This window comes from Penaeus japonicus, unplaced genomic scaffold (assembly GCF_977035675.1).
Source record: "Penaeus japonicus unplaced genomic scaffold, GWHDUDI00000001_assembly GWHDUDI00000003, whole genome shotgun sequence".
Lineage (NCBI taxonomy): Eukaryota > Metazoa > Arthropoda > Malacostraca > Decapoda > Penaeidae > Penaeus > Penaeus japonicus.
This window is the reverse complement of record NW_028234405.1, coordinates 13,430,231-13,447,730: the sequence shown is the minus strand read 5'-3', so window position 1 is coordinate 13,447,730 and position 17,500 is coordinate 13,430,231. Positions and strand designations below refer to the sequence as shown.

The 17,500-nt window shown below is 36.0% G+C and overlaps 1 protein-coding gene across 23 annotated transcripts in view; it reads left to right on the top strand.

Moving 5' to 3' along the window:
- p120ctn (adherens junction protein p120) overlaps nt 1–17,500 on the top strand; it is a 31,388-nt gene that overhangs the window by 7,336 nt on the left and 6,552 nt on the right. For 3 of the 23 annotated variants that reach the window (XM_086556027.1, XM_086556062.1, XM_086556064.1), the window contains exons 3-14: nt 438–560; nt 2,187–2,537; nt 3,183–3,399; nt 3,698–3,851; nt 4,118–4,272; nt 5,419–5,657; nt 7,231–7,290; nt 10,961–11,106; nt 13,545–13,797; nt 14,044–14,273; nt 14,607–14,843; nt 16,188–16,256. In XM_086556027.1, the coding sequence (XP_086412153.1) occupies nt 438–560; nt 2,187–2,537; nt 3,183–3,399; nt 3,698–3,851; nt 4,118–4,272; nt 5,419–5,657; nt 7,231–7,290; nt 10,961–11,106; nt 13,545–13,797; nt 14,044–14,273; nt 14,607–14,843; nt 16,188–16,256 (2,234 nt within the window). Of the gene's footprint in view, nt 1–437; nt 561–1,190; nt 1,212–2,186; nt 2,538–3,182; nt 3,400–3,697; nt 3,852–4,117; nt 4,273–5,418; nt 5,658–7,230; nt 7,291–10,960; nt 11,107–13,544; nt 13,798–14,043; nt 14,274–14,606; nt 14,844–16,187; nt 16,281–17,500 lie in introns of all 23 variants that reach the window. The other 20 variants (XM_086556012.1, XM_086556048.1, XM_086556054.1 and 17 more) reach the window with 13 other exon arrangements.

Here is a 17,500-nt window from a genome sequence, read left to right as displayed (position 1 = left end):
GTTCTTGATTGGCAGAAAGGGGGTTTCTTCTTAACTGCCAATTGGAAGTATCAAGATCATCATGACATGTATAAAAGGGTACCAGGTGTCAAAAGGTTGAGAATAACATGTTTTAATGTTTTAGATTGTTAGTCCATGTTTGTTCACTGTTTTTGTTTATATCATTTAATGTTTTATGTGTGATATATGTATATTTAACACCGTATGTTTATTTCCACTAAGGAATAGAACTTTGGATTATTATTATTTGTATTATCATATTTAACCATTGTTATAAATTATTTTTATATATGACATGTACTTTAACAGAACTCTCTTACAGAATTAAGGATATTCATTTATGTGAATCACACAAGAGGGAACATGCTTTAATTGTGCTTCATGACTGTACTTTATGTGAAATAGGTCCTAAACATTTAACTTAATTGTTTTAACAGTTGGTGGATACCCTCAAAGTGGTTATGCAGAACTAGATGGTGCACTCCTGCCACCAAATGGGCAAGATCCATACCGCAACACTCCATCACCTGGATTGCATGGTATCCCACAGGACCGATATGGTTAGTACTATTCTTTTTCACATTAATTGTTTGCTTGTGTATATATAGGACATAATGTAAATAGGTCAAGTTGTATAAGGTAAGATGGGTGGGAGTGCATGCATGTGCACATGTGTGTGCATGTGTGTGTGTATATGTGTGTACTTGTGTATGTGTACATGTGTGTGCTTGTGTATGGGTACATGAGTTTCATTGTGTGTGTGTGTATGTTGCATAAGTGTATGTGTATGTGTACATGTGTTTGCATGCGGTGCTTTTGTGTGTGTGTGTGTGTGTGTGTGTGTGTGTGTGTGTGTGTGTGTGTGTGTGTGTGTGTGTGTGTGTGTGTGTGTGTGTGTGTGTGTGTGTGTGTGTGTGTGTGTGTGTGTGTGTGTGTGTGTGTGTGTGTGTGTGTGTGTGTGTGTGTGTGTGTGTGTGTGTGTGTGTGTGTGTGTGTGTGTGTGTGAGCGCGCGCGCATGTGTGTGCCCCCCTCATTAGAGTTGGATAACAAATGATAGTAGAAGCCAAATTTATAACCAACTTGAATGCATCATAGATTTATCCCAGATAGTTTTATCACTTGCACCTGTTCTTGTTTGAAGTAATTACCTTATCTGTGAGAAATCTTACCTTGATCTTCTTAATGCTAGCTGATGATCCTCAACTCATGGGTGAGTAATAGGTCCTATTAAGCTACCTCAGTATTATTATTATCTGGTATCATTATTACTTTTTGTTTTACTGCTTTGCTCCGTAATTCAGGCATTTTGGCGATTCTGTTGCTTAATGAAATTTGATTTGCAATTGAAAATATGCACTTTTATTTTTACAAGTATAATGTTGACTGATTGTGATTTATGTATATAGAAATTAGCATATGGAACTGTTGTAAATATCCATATGGATTTCTGGTTGCCTTGTATATACTGTCTGTATATTTATGAATGAGTATGCATTGATTCAGATTTGTTCATATGGAAATGCATGAACATATGCACTCCAAAACATTCAATCATTCATGCACTCATGTATTCAAAATTTTCACTAACATTTACTCTCACCCGTATCACTCTTACTCACTTACCCACTCCTATAACTCCATTTCAGTCTCACTCATATTTACTCACCCACCCACTCATTCACCCACCCAAACCCACGCACGCACACGCACACGCACACGCACACGCACACGCACACGCACACGCACACGCACACTCACACTCACACGCACACGCACACGCACACTCACACTCACACTCACACTCACACTCACACTCACACTCACACACACACACACACACACACACACACACACTCTCTCTCTCTCTCTCTCTCTCTCTCTCTCTCTCTCTCTCTCTCTCTCTCTCTCAAAATATACACACGTCTTAATGTATACAAATTCACATTTGATTTTACTTGTAATGTACTTTTTTGTGTTTGGTAGTGATATGTATAAATGTATTATTTCACTGAAGCATATCTGTTCACCCAGCTTAAAAAATATGTTCCTATTTAATTAAATTTTTGTATGTCTGCATGTCCCACTTGTCTTTTTTGCCCATATTCTTGTGTAGATTAGAAACGTTTTTTTAAAAGCTTTTTGTCCTGTGGCATGATGTGTTTTTATTTTGCTGTTTGCACTGTAGATGGTGGCCTTGAAGGGGAAGGCCATGCGGGGGATTACCCTGAAGATGGCAGGTATCCTGCAGCTGAAAGTGCCATGGTATACCCTCCTGAAGGGGTTGTGTATGGGCGGCTTTTAGGGGCCCCTCGCTCGCCATACACCATCAACGGTAGTGTCGGGGCCAGTGCCGAGCCCCTTTTACCCTCACCTGGCATGTACGACGAGGAACCCCCTCACGTGCAGCACCCTGCACCTCTCCCGCACATGTCACCACCAACCCCCTCACTTCCACCTCCACCAATCCAAAACCACGACAATTATGCACACCCCAACCTGCTACGGTCCCCCTCTGCAGACAGCGGTGCGCCCAGAGGTGTGACACTGCTTCCCTTTTTTTTTTTTTTTTTTTTTTTTCTGTTTTGTTCTTAGTCTCTCCTTTTTTATATACAACATTTTAATTAATGGGTTTATATCTATGTTGGTTTTGATTTCTGTGGTCATTTGATTTAACATTTTTGATATGGGTTGAAAAATATAATGTGATTTGCTTATTGCTTGGATTAGAAAAATATGATAAATTTTAAAAAGTTTGTTTGATTCTTCAATTGATTCTGTTATACATGCGCATGTTTGTATGCACCTGAGCTTGTGTAAGTGTAAAGTGCAAGTGCATGTGTTGCAATATAATATATGATTGTTTCTTTTGTTTTTAGATATCTTAATGAATAATTGCCAGACTTTATTTCCCATTGAGAATATATCTGTATATAAACATTAAGGAAGTTATTGGCCAAGATAATTAAATGCTGGATTCACATTTTCAGACCATGATTGCCAAGCAGTCACTGGGAAGGTCATTCAAATACTTGTTCTGTGTTTGCTTTGATATGGGTGTGGAAAGAGATTATAATGGTATTATATTTACATTTTACAAGAACATTCAACAAATAAAGAATGATACAGACATAGTCACACCATGATTATATATATACAAAGTTGTTATTTCTCAACCCCATAGTTCGGTGGCGAGACCCAGACCTTCATGAAGTAATAGATTTCCTGAGCAACCCTAACAATGTAGTGAAAGCCAATGCAGCAGCCTATCTCCAACACCTGTGCTACATGGACGACCCCACGAAACAGAAGACCCGCATTCTGGGCGGCATCCCTCCCCTAGTGGCCCTCCTCACTCATGACCTTCCCGAATTACACCGTAATGCTTGTGGAGCGCTACGGTAAGTTTGCTTGTGGTCTCTTGCTTTGAGAGTGCTTTGTGACCTTTTCTTGTGGGTAGAAGTTTTTGGTGTATAGCTGGTCTGGAACTCTTTCTTTTCAGTATTGATTGTGAGAGTTTTCATTTTGGTGTCAATATTTATATATTGAGCCAACAGTGTTTTTAAATCTTTATAAGTAAAGAGAGGGAGAGGAGAAATTTAAAAAGGGATTAGATATATTTTATCATTACTGTTATCTCTATCTTTCCAATTCTGATCTCCATGTTTTCCAGCTTTAAAAAAAACTCTTCTTTTTAAGGAATCTGTCATATGGACGGCAGAATGATGAGAACAAGAGAGCCATCCGAGACGCTTCTGGCATTCCCTCACTAGTCAGGCTTTTACGGAAAACTCCAGACAACGAAGTGAAAGAGCTAGTAACAGGCATTCTCTGGAACTTGTCCTCTTGTGAAGTAAGTAATTCAGATAGATTTTCTAAGAAAAAAAAAAGAATCAATCAGTCAATCAATATCTCACCATCAAATAGTGAAAGAGTTTAATCCTTTATAAAGTTATATATTTATATTAAGAAAATGTATATTTATTTCTATTTTTGTGTTTGATATTTTGGTCATCTTGACTTTTTCTTTTATTGCTTTTTTCAGTTAATCATAGATAAGTGTAATACATTATTTAAGTGATCTGTTTCCTTCATGGTATCATTACCTCTGGATTTCAGGATTTGAAGCATAACATAATAGATGACGCTCTGACTGTTATTGTGAGTCATGTGATCATCCCATGCTCCGGTTGGGATGGTGGGGACGTCGAGCGTGATCCCAATGTGGATGTGTGGTGGTCTACTGTTTTTAAAAATGCATCGGGAGTTTTAAGGTGGGTCAAGTGTGCTTATGTCATTGTTTATTTTTTTATTTTTTTATTTATTTATTTATTTATTTTTTTTTTTTTACACAGGTTCTTGTTGGTCATTTGGGGATGAGGTTGTTTACTTATGTTATCAGTTATCAGTTGAAAACTTACATAACCCATTCACACCGGGGCTACTCCGGCTCTGAATGGTCAGAATGCCGGGGTTTTCAAACGCATAAGCCTAACGCCTCGGGATTCTTGGGCGCACTAGTCATGAGTGTGAGCTGTCCGCTTGCTCACCTTGAGCGCCAGCCTTGACTAAATATCTCGTTGCCAGCGTCTGACCCAAAAACCACGAAACATGTCAGTATGTCAGCCGGCGCGAATGGAATAAAAACTTATATAAATGACATTATAATAAAAGTGAGAATAAAAGTGCTAATCTCTGTAGTTAATGTTTGCTCAATGTTTATGATAGTAGGGCTACCCTCATCATTTGCCACTATGTCACTTGAGAGTAAGTTTTATTCACTTTTCTTTGTTTTTTTATAATACTTATAGGTGTATGATTAATTCTATAATTTTTTCTTATGTGTTAGGGAATGGCTATTAACACCCAAATGTGTGCCTTAACCCATTCACGCCAGATGACGTACTCGCACGTTTCGTTGTTTTTGCGTCTCTCTCTCTCTCTCTCTCTCTCTCTCTCTCTCTCTCTCTCTCTCTCTCTCTCTCTCTCTCTCTCTCTCTCTCTCTCTCTCTCCCTCCCTCCCTCCCTCCCTCCCTCCCTCCCTCCCTCCCTCCCTCCCTCCCTCTCTCTCTCTCTCTCTCTCTCTCCCTCTCTCTCTCCCTCTCTCTCTCTCTCTCCCTCTCTCTCCCTCTCTCTCCCTCTCTCTCTCCCTCTCTCCCTCTCTCCCTCTCTCTCTCCCTCTCTCCCTCCCTCCCTCCCTCCCTCCCTCCCTCCCTCCCTCCCTCTCCCTCTCCCTCTTCCTCTTCCACTTTCCATATGCCAAAGTGTTATCATTGATTGGAAGACCAAAATTTTTATAAAATATTCATTGATTATTCTTATTATTATGATCAGCATTACAATTAGTATTATGATAATTATTACTATTTAAATGGATGTATGTGGATATTTGTATGCATATATATATTTTTTTTTGACAGGAATATAAGTTCTGCCGGAGAATATGCGCGAACTAAGTTACGTCAGTGCAATGGTCTAGTGGACTCACTACTCACAGTTATTAAGTCTGCCATCCAGGGATCTTCCCATGATAACAAGAGTGTTGAGAATTGTGTTTGTATCCTGCGGAACCTATCCTACCGCTGCCAAGAAGTCGAGGACCCTAACTACGACAAGAACCAGCCTCCAACTCAGTCACGGGCCACAGCCACAGCGAAGGGTAAGTTTGAGTGAAATGATTGTTAGTGAGAGAAGAAATGGAAGACATTTCCTCTGATTCTTTTTTATTTATTTTTTATTGACTGAGTGATGTGAGTGTTTTTCTTTTCTTTTCTTTAGAGTGCAATACATCAATTGTGGATGTATGTATAACAAGTTGATATTGGCTTAATTTCTTTCTAAGACTTGTTGCTGGAATAGAGAAAGTATAATTGTGAAAACTGGAGATATACAAATGATTTCTATATGCAATTTTTTTTTTTTTTTTTTTTTTTTTTTCCAAACATGAATTTCCTTTTAGGTTTTCACACATCAGCACATAGGTGATATGCATTTTATTGATATGATAAACTTTATTTAAAATACAGAGTGACGACCCATTATAGAAAAGAAATTTCACTGGAAAAGAATTGCTCCTGATAACTTTAAACCTTTTCTTTTGTATTTAAAGGTTAAGTAATAACCTGGATGTATGGGTATACAACTTCACTATGGAATGGTATCATGTCAGTTTATTGCTGTTTGGAGGAAGTAAGATGAAAATTGATTTGATTATTTTTTTCCGTAGAGAAAAATGTTTGATTGAAAATTTATTGATATACTGTTGTCAACCCCTTAACAATGGTTGATGTGATATCACGTCATGGCTAAGCTGGTCTTATTGCTGATGACATGAACACCTCGTCTTGGCTTTTATCTGGTTGGCTCGCAGGATGGTGGGGCAGGTAGTTCCTGGCCGCCACCTCAGTGAACTAATAGCCCATGGCATAAGGGCTTCACATTTCAAAATACCCTGGCATAATGGCCAGGTGGAGCCAAAATTACCCATCATTATTGGGATAGAAATGCACTTACAGCTTAAACAATCTGAAGTTTATGTTTTATATAATGATGGTTACACAATGATGGGAGACATGAAATTACAGGATAAAATTCTTTGCTTCATTGAACTACAGAGCTGTTGTTGGAGGAGAGTTTTGCTACTATAAGATACTACATGCGTCTAGATAGAATATATTTTATCCAGTGTAGTTTGCAATTTTTGCATGATAGAATCTAGTAGGGAAGTTGTGAAGGGAAGTTTTAATGGTGCATTTTCTGGATTTTTTTTAAAGCTGACTCTTGTATAAATGGAGAAGAAAATAGGTTTAGTTTCATTGAAGATTTGGGAAATACTCTGAAATTTTGTGATGTATTTGTTATTTTTCCTTTTGGTAGGACCCTGTGTGTGGATAAAAAAATTAAAAGAAAAGGTATTTGCCAACTTCACTATGTGTTGCTATTTTACATCATCAACAGTAACTTTGCTGATTTAGTTTTCCTATTTTTTTTTATTTGCATTTGTTCATTATGCAGAATATATTAAGGCAAGAAAAGTCATTGAGAATATAACACACTCCATTTTATCATGAGTCAGCAGCTCTTAGACTAGTAACCCAGAGTGTGCTATCTACCAATCCTGTGATGGTTATGGTGTTTGGGAGAGTGTTAGCAACTAATATTTCATCAGATAGATATAGTTTGAAGTTACTGCAGGTGTTGTGATGACTAACGCAAAGCCTTGGTGGTTACAGACGGAGAAGGGGAAGGGACGGACACATGTGGTAGGTCTTCGGAGCCCAAGGACAACCTGTGTAAGCCTTCTAGTCTTCTTAATCACCATCCTCTTTTTTCCCCTCTCTTCTTAAAAAAACCTAAATCCCAATCCAGATTTAGAAAAGGAGAGCAGAGGCTATGATATATATATATTTCTAGATATATATATACACTTTTTTTTGTATGCATGTTATCGTCACTGCCTGCCTGCTGCTGTTGCTGCTGGAGATGCTGCTGCTGGTGACAAGCCAGATGTTTACACCAGTGCTTGACCCTTTTATTTGACTTGTTTTCTTTGCACAGTGCTGATATTTTTAATGCTATGCAGTATCTTCTATAGTGCTATGATGAGCATGCTAGATAAGTTTTGACAAAACAGGATAAGGAAGTTGATAACACAAAATATTGATACTTTGATATGTGGTGAAAAAAATACCTGGAAGGAACATTGAATCTGAATGCCAGACACTTTTATTTTGTTTCTGTTTGCGATAATGCAATAGGCAGCTGTGGGAAGAACCATTGTGTATGTGAATAATGTCTTGGTTTAAGAGATTTTATTCTTTGTTTGCTATATTTTTAATCTCATTTCCTGAAGAGAAATAAAACTTTTTCATCATCCTCTACCACATTAACAAATTCTGGATATCTCTGGAAAGCTAATAGTATTCTATTATTTCTGTTACATAAATCCAAAAAACATGTCTTTACTCCTTCTAAGACATGATACAAAGAATTCAAACTTTTCCTTTTAGGGGATATTTTTGGGTTCCATAATGTGTAGCATTAATGCTGAACAAGATTAAAATAAAACAGCGAAGGGAAACATAGGAAGATATAGGAGTATGCCGAAGCCCTTTTTGTTGTATTAATTCCTTAAGACATTATTCCCTGAGGAAGAAATAAAGTGAAAGGGCCTTTGGCATACTCGTATTTTTTCCTGTGTCTCCCTTTGCTGTTTTATTTTCAGTTTCCATATATACTTCTCTATGTTAGTTTGATTTTAAAGATGTGTACAAGCATATACTGTAATTCAAGAAGCTCTCGTTTTAGTATGTAACGTAATATCTAAAAAGATGTTTGTTTTAACATATAATTTATATAATTTGTTATAGCATATGATAATGTAAAGTATAATTTTGCTTTTGGTTCTATCAAAATGTACAAAGATACTTTCTGGCTGCAAACTCCACTAGTCATAAAGATAAGAAAAAATGTATAAAGCGTTCAAGATGATAGTTAGATAGGAAGTATGAAAATGGAAATAGATGGCAGTCGACAAAATCCCTATAAGTGGAAAGTTAGACAAGTAGGCAATAGATTATGTTAATAGATAGAAAAATAGTGTAGGCATGATAGTGTAGAAATGTGCTTATAGACAATTGGTAGGATGTTCACTGTTACACTAGTTGCATGATTATACATATAGCTTCAGGTCAGCATGAAATATATTGATATTGTGATTGCATTATTATTGCTTGAATGCTAAACATATTTTTTTCAGAGATTTTTTTTTTTTTGTGTAAAGGGTAAAGTAAAGGAATATTTTTGATATATAGTATTTGAAAGATTTTGATTTGTACAATTTCATGATGTAAAGGTAGAGTTGGTAAATTAAGAAATTATTTTGAATATTTAAGACAGGTTGACTTTTGAAGCTCAAGTAATAGAGAATATATTATATCTCAGTTATATTATATACACTGTAGTTTGTTTCATAATTGGTTTATTCAGTTATATTTTTTGAGGTATTGAAATAGAACTATTTTCTCCAGAATTTCATTTTATATTACACTTTGGTGAAAATAGAACCGTTCTTTTTATATGAAATCAGAATTGAATATCAACAGATCCAATTAGATTAAGCAATCTGTTGTATGCACTATTTATACAAATTATATGCACAATTCTACTATATATATATATTTATATATATATCTATAGATATATATATATATATATATATATATATATATATATATATATATATATATATATATATATATATATATAGATAGATATATTTCCCCTAATCGTTTTGCCTTATGTTTTGGATAGATGTATTTTTGGAAAAAAAAAAAAAACGTATATATATGTATGTGTGTATATATATATATATATATATATATATATATATATATATATATATATATATATATATATATATATATATATATATATATATATATATATATATATATATTTCTTATCTGTCAGTGATATGATGTTTGAAGTGTATTGCACCCGCTTATTTGGAGATGGTATTGTATTGTGGGCAGCCAGTGATAATTTTTCATTTTGTAACAAGATATAAACACACCTCCTTATACCTTATACCTGTGTCTTCCTACATATTTCTTTCCTCGTGACTTAAACAGACTTCTAGACAAAATCCTAAATTTTTCTGCAATTCGTATTCATGCCGGACTCCTCTCCTTGACTTAAAAAGCTATCCCCTTTGCATCCTTGCCTCACCTCAGAAAGCTGTCACCTCATATCCTTTCCTGAACTCAAAAAGCTTTCATCTTGCCGCCGGTCCTTGACTTTTAAACCATTGTAAACATCCTGTATACACTTATTAAAACAAAGTGTTTCTCTCTCCTTATTTCTTGTCCTTTTTTCATTTTCATTTTCTCAAGACTTCCAGGCCCTCCCTGTTTGTGTTTTTTTTTTCTTCTTCTTCGTATCTAGTTGTCTGTTTGTCCTTCTATCTATTTATTTGTCGCTTTTGTTTTTCTCTGTCAATGTGAATGAGTCAGTGAGAGAATAAATGAGTAAATAAGTAAGTATGTAATTATGTAAGTTAGTGAGAGAGGGCAAATGAGAGTATGGAAGAGTGAAAGTGCAAAAGAGATTGTTGTGTATATACCATATGTTCATTATGTATGAATGTATCTGTAAATTCATATGGACATACATTTGTACATACATACATACATTCACACATACGTCCACTTGTCATATGTAAGATCATATTTTACTTTGGTTTTATTCAAAGTTTTATAAATTCCCTATAGCTTTTTATTTTTATTTTTAATTTTTTTCATTTCTTTCATTTCTTTTAGAAAAAATATATTTTTCAAATTTGCTCCAGTAGTCTTATTTTGTTCTATAACAAAATTAGGCAACTGGAACACTTATCCATCCTTATAGTAAAAGTAAAAGGTAAGAAAAATTATGATAATGAGCATAATGCCCAAAACATACTCCACTGATGGCACATCTTATGCATAGTTTCTCAAATTGATGAATATTTCCTCTCTTTGGACTTGGATTTCTCACCTCTTCCCTTCTACCTCTGTCTTCAGTTTATTTTCAAGCTTGTTTCTGACTATCTTTCTCCCAAGTTTTACATACAGTAACTTCCTTTTGTTTTCTTTCTGAATTGCTTTCTTCTATTTTGGGCCATGAAGGTATTGTTTATTTTTATTTTTATATGTATAAAGTACATTTATTTATACACAGGCTATATGCACACACACAAACTGAAATGTACATACATTAACAAAAATACATACTTTTATATTTTCAGTTCATGACACCGTCATAAGTTTTTATCTGTTTATCCATTATTTTGACTTTTACTTTTTTTTTCTCTCTCTTTTTTATTTTTATTTTTTATAGGAGTATAGAGTTGTGTTCTTGTTATTCTTCCTATTTTTTTATGCAAGCATATAACACACACTACTTACCTCATGATATTACCAGGTGATAATCTCGGATGCTTTGGAGGAAGCAGAAAGAAGAAGGAAGCGGTAGGCGGAGCAGTGAAGGAGACAAGCACGGGGCAGCGAACCACAGGGCCTCGCACTGAGCCTCTGCGAGGCATGGAGCTCCTTTGGCAACCTGAGGTAGTAAGTACCCGACCCTCTCCCTTCCTCCTGCCCTTTACACCTGACTACAGCACATGCAGAAACATTACTACTACTATTATTACTACTACTACTGCTACTACTACTACATGTGCCTCATGGCATTCACTACAAGGACCTACGTTTTTCATTAGGTGATGAAATTTAGTAGTTAAGGAAGTGAAGACTTGTACATATTTTTTTGTTTTAATGTGGTGTTGTGGTGACATAACTACATATTCTGATTGGCATTTATAGATGTTATATACTGGACTTACTTTTCTTTTTCCATCTTAGCTTTAATCTGATGCAAAGTGTTTGTTAGAAGTTCATTCCTTCTCCTATTGGTTCACACTGGATATCTATAGTTCACTGGCTTCAAAATTGTTTAGTCTGTATATATATAGATGTGTGTGTGTATATGTATATATATATATACATATTATATATATATGTATATATATATATATATATATATATATATATATATATATATATATATATATATATATATATATATATGTATATAATATATATATAATATTATTATTATCATTATTATTATTCAGTAAAATTTATATTGTGATAAAACATTGAGATTTATGCACATGTACAATGAACATATATGCACACAGGCATTCTTGGATGGATGGATGTCTATGCATATGTGTACATGAATATATAAAGACCACACACTCACAAGCACATTCATCTACACTTGGGGACTGTCTTAAGACTCTCACTCACTCACTCTCTCTCTCTCTCTCTCTCTCTCTCTCTCTCTCTCTCTCTCTCTCTCTCTCTCTCTCTCTCTCTCTCTCTCTCTCTCTCTCTCTCTCTCTCTCTCTCTCTCTCTCTCTCTCTCTCTCTCTCTCTCTCTTACTCTCTTACTCTCTTACTCTCTTTTACTCTCTCTCACTATCTCTTACTCTTCTCTCTCTCTCTCTCTCTCCTCCTCTCTCCTCTCTCTCCTCTCTCTCCTCTCTCTCCTCTCTCTCTCTCTCCTCTCTCTCTCTCTCTCTCTCTCTCTCTCTCTCTCTCTCTCTCTCTCTCTCTCTCTCTCTCTCTCTCTCTCTCTCTCTCTCTCTCTCTCTCTCTCTCTCTCTCTCTCTCCCCTCTCTCCTCCTCTCTCCCTCTCTCCCTCCCTCCCTCCCTCCCTCCCTCCCTCCCTCCCTCCCTCCCTCCCTCCCTCCCTCCCTCCCTCCCTCCCTCCCTACCTACCTACCTCCCTACCTACCTACCTACCTACCTACCTACCTACCTACCTACCTCTCTCCCTCTCTCCCTACCTCTCTCCCTCCCTCTTTCCCTCTTTCCCTCTCTCCCTCTCTTTCTCTTTCTCTTTCTCTTTCTTGCTCTCATCTTACTCACGCATTCTCTCACTCATGTTTTCACACACAAGCTGATGCATGCACACACAGGCTCACTTACCAACTCACACCTTAAAAAGGGGACGACTGGCAGCAGTAGAAAGAAGACATAAAACAAGTAAACGAATAAACAGACCAATTTAATGGACTAAAAACCTTTCCTTTTGCCATGTCTTTCTTGCAATTATTATAGAACTGCAGTTTCATGAAATAGTAAGAATTACCTTTATTTGAATTAAACTTTTCTCAGTTGTAAAACATTAGATACTTTATCTCAGCAATATGTTGATTTAAAATGACATTCTTTGTGAGTATATGTTACTTTTTCCCCCTTGGATCAGATAGTACATAAGGATGATTATAATAACTTAGTATATATGGGCATTGTATACATTATCCTTCAAGAAGAAAAATGGAACATTTATATGCAATTTCCTGTTTTATGTACTTTGTGTTTGCAGTACCTCATAGGATGCATTTGTCCAGGTTATTATTTGTTAGAATATTAACTTAAGCTAAGAGTGATTTAAGGGTTTTGATAATTATTATTGTATTGTTTTAGTAAACAAGTTAGATTTGATTGTTGCTTATGTAATAGTAGTATCTCAAGAGGGTTAATAGTAGATGGATGATTGCTTGTCAGAGGAAGAATGCAAAATAGGATATTTTTCCTTAACCCATTCGCACCGGATGACGTGTTGACACGTTTCGTGGTTTTTGCGTCAGACACCAGTGACGAGATATCTGGGCAAGGCCGGTGCTCGGGGTGAGCGAGCGGGCGGGCAGCCCAGGCTCGTGGCTTGTGCGCCCAAGAATCTTGAGGCGTTAGGCAACCCTGGCATTACGACCATTTAAAGCCGGAATCGCCCCAGTGTGAATGGGTTAATTGAAGAAAAATATATTGTTAATATAAAGGTGAAAAGATGAAATGAAAGAGTGGTAAAATTGGATTAGATAAAATTATAAGATCTTTCTATGCATAAATGCTTTCATTTTTTTTTTTTACTTTCCTCTTTTCAACCAGGTTATTAATCACTGATTTTTTTTTCCCGCACATCCTTCCAAAACCAGGTGGTGAGTTCCTACCTAGCGCTGCTCTCAGACTGCAGTAACCCTGAGACCCTAGAAGCAGCTGCTGGAGCTCTACAGAACCTGGCTGCGTGCTACTGGCAGCCGAGTATAGATGTAAGAGCTGCAGTCAGAAAAGAAAAGGGGTTACCCATACTAGTAGAACTTCTTAGGATGGAGGTGGACCGGGTGGTGTGCGCGGTGGCCACGGCCCTCCGTAACTTAGCCATAGATCAAAGGAACAAAGAGCTGATAGGTAAGAATACTTGTTTATGTCATAGGTATATTTTATCTTTATATTTGCCTTATGTTAGTCTTTGATTCTATTATTTGTATTATTTCTATTCTAGTATCATCCATCACTATTACTATTACTATCAATATCACCATCATTATTACTGTCACCATCATCATTACTGTCACCATTATCATCATTTTAATCATTATAATCATATCATAAGTATTATTTAATCAACAATCCCTGTTTGCTTTTCCCACATAGGAAAATATGCTATGAGAGATTTGGTTCAAAAATTGCCATCGGGAAACACCCACGATAGTGGGACAAGCGATGAGACCATTGCAGCTGTTTTAGCCACCTTGAACGAAGTAATTAAGAAGAGTGCAGAGTTCTCGCGTTCTTTGCTAGATGTGGGTGGTGTTGAGAGGCTGGTCAACATGACCCGGCATCGTGGACGCTATTCAGTTAGAGTTGTCAAGTTTGCCTCACAGGTGTGTCTCATGTCTTTGTCTTGATTTTTTCAGTGAGTTAGAATGTTTAGATGAGGGAGGATGTTGCTCTTTGGACAGGCAAGGAAATACTTTAATTGATCCATGGGCTTTGGGAGAACAGGAAATTATACAGACAAAGAGAACAAACTAAAGAATATGATTTTTGAGAGGAATTCATTGTATGTGTTGATATACTTTTCTTTTTTTTCTGAGAGAGAGAGGAGAGGGAGAGGGAATGCATGTATATTTGCAAATCTGCTGACATATAATCATGAAGATTATTATGATTTAACTATTTTATATAAACACCACTTTTTGAACCAACCCCAACAGGTGCTGTTTTCAATGTGGGGACACCAAGAATTACGAGAGGTCTATAAAAAGGCAGGCTGGAAGGAGCAGGACTTTGTAAGCAAGAGTGTAGCTGCTCGTAATGCGGCAGGTGGCGGTGCTAACTCTCCAACTGCCAATAATACACTAAATCGTCCAATGGCCTCGCAGGGGGGAACCCGTTACGAAGACAGGACGATCCAGCGGGGGCAAGGAAAGGCTCACCACCAGTATAATCGGGTCAGTGATTAGATGCACCAGAAGAGATGTCAAGAAAGAGAAGAGTTGTGGTCGGTAAAGAATCTTGGAGAGAGAGAGAGAGAGATAGAGAGGAAGAAAGCAAAGGAAAGGAGAACACAGATGGACAAATGAATATTTACTGATGGACTTGGTAGAAGAGTTCATGTTGTTATGGAATTGAAAGAGTAATTTAAGTGACATACTTGTATAAAGTAGATGGATTTGGATATCAACGTAGGAAGACTGTTTGAAGTTAGATGCTTGTGAAAGTTCCAACTTTTTGTGATTTGGTAGCTGGCAGTGAATCTAGGAGGGAAGTTATTTACATTTTATATTTATCTATAGATGCTTCTTTTAGGATTAACCTTACAAGCCTTAGTATTTTGATTGCTTTCTGTGGCAGAGTTATGCATTGCTTACAAAAAGAAAATGCTTTCCTTTTCATCCTTACTAACTTGATAACATTTATTAGAATTATTTAAGTGCCTTTGTCCAGTAATTTGGCAGACATGGAAATGCGTTTATTCAGTAAGTTTGGTATAGTAGTTTTAGGAGTGAATGAGAATTATTTTAAGTGAAAAATATCCATAAAAATGAATATTTGTCAGAAGGGATCTATTATTCAGGAATTTAGAAGACATAAATCTGTTTTTGTGATTATATATGACTATTGTATTGGTGTCAAAAAGTAAAAGATAAGGATAAGCCAGATTTGCGGAACAGATGCTACCGGCGGGCTTGTATGCACTGAGGCGAGCCCGCAAAAAGTGCAAGGTAGATTAGATTAAAATAGAATTGATAATGCTTTCTAAGAATTAAAAAAAATGATAATGGTTTCCACGAATAAGGAAAATGAATAATGAATAACCTTGGTGACAAATTTATAGATCATCAAGACTCGTTACCTTTTAGAATAAGAGAGCGAGTGTGAGAGTAAGAATGAATGAGGGAGAGAGTGTGAGAGTAAGAGTGAGTGAGAGAGTGTGGGTGTGAGTGTGAGAGAATGAGAGTGTATGTGTGTGTGTTTGTGCGTGCGTGCGTGCGTGTGTGTGTGTGCGTGTGTGTGTGTGTGTGTGTGTGTGTGTGTGTGTGTGTGTGTGCGTATGTTTGTTTATGTATGTATGTATGTATATATATTTATGTGTATATATATATATATATATATATATATATATATATATATATATATATATATATATATATATATATATATATATATAATGTATGTAAATGTATATGTTTATATATACATACATATAAAGGACTTTTTTTCTCTCTTCAGAATTTAACATCCAAATTTGCACCAAAGTGGCATTTGTCTAACCCCTTACCCATTTTCCCCAGGGAGAAGAGGTGCCGATGGCGAACATGGGTTACAGTGGTGATGGGGGCGTGCCTCCTCCGGCAGGCGGGGTAAGACTGTATCCACCCATGCAGGTAGGTGACCTCTGACCCGACCCACACCAACAGCCACCCGCACCACTAGCACTGTGTTTCCATTACTAATACTTTTCCTCAAGTGTCATTGTAATCTCAGAGTACTCTCTTGCCGTGTGTTTTAACATTTGCAATATATTCAATCAATATAATTGCAGTAGAGAAGTTAACATTCTTACCTAAATTTTTGTTCTCTTTGTTCTGGTAAATTCGGAATTGTATGGTTATTTTATTAGATTGATGTTTCTTTTAAGTATTATGTCAAGTTGTAACTTGATGTTGATTTCATGAGCATGAATTATTTACTGATGTTGGTATTAAAAGATATTTAACAGTCAATACTTTATTATTTTGGTATCAATTTTTGTGTGTGCTGATTTTACTTTGACAACTTTTATGAAATAAGATAATCCCAATGTATAGTTGTTGTTTTTAGATATACAGGGAGGAAATTTGAGTCAGAATTAACGAAATAGAAACTTGTTTATGATGCATCAACTTTTGATGTTTTATTTGTAGTATCATTTGATTAAAGAAATATTACATTTATTGTAACTTCATTTTAGTTTTGAGATTTTATAGATTTAGATTTATATGAGTAATTGTACATTAGTGAACATTTACTTAACTACTGATTATTTCACTTCAACTACAAATAAATAAAGTAAGAATATGAAAGTTATGTCTTACACAAAAGATAAAATGGAAAGATATGTTTTAAGAAATTTCACAAAGGGTGCCTATACACAAACTGGTTTAACTTTTTGAGAAAACTTGCAAACATTCTTAGCTATTTAGTAATTTTAAATGTGCAATAGATTCTTGAGCATTTATTCCTCACCTAAATGCATTCTCAATTATTATCATGATGAATATGGAAAGTTAGGAACTTCAGACTTTAGAAAAAGAGATCATTGTTGTTTTTGTTTTTTTTTATATATGAGCTTTCACAAAGAATTCTTATACAATTGGGCTTATCTTATAAAAAAAATTCTTTCATTTAATTAATTTTTTTTATTGTTTGAGTAACTGTTGTATTGGTGTTGGTGTGTGGTGCATGAGGGTGGCGCGTGTTACCCCAGTGTGTTGCATGCTCTCTGTGACTAACATGATCACCAGCACTGATGCATGACTCATCTGGTGCACTTACTGTGTTCTCAGTTTGCGAAGAATTTTGTAATGAGTTCACCCTCCCTCTGTACACCCACTGCGCTGTACAT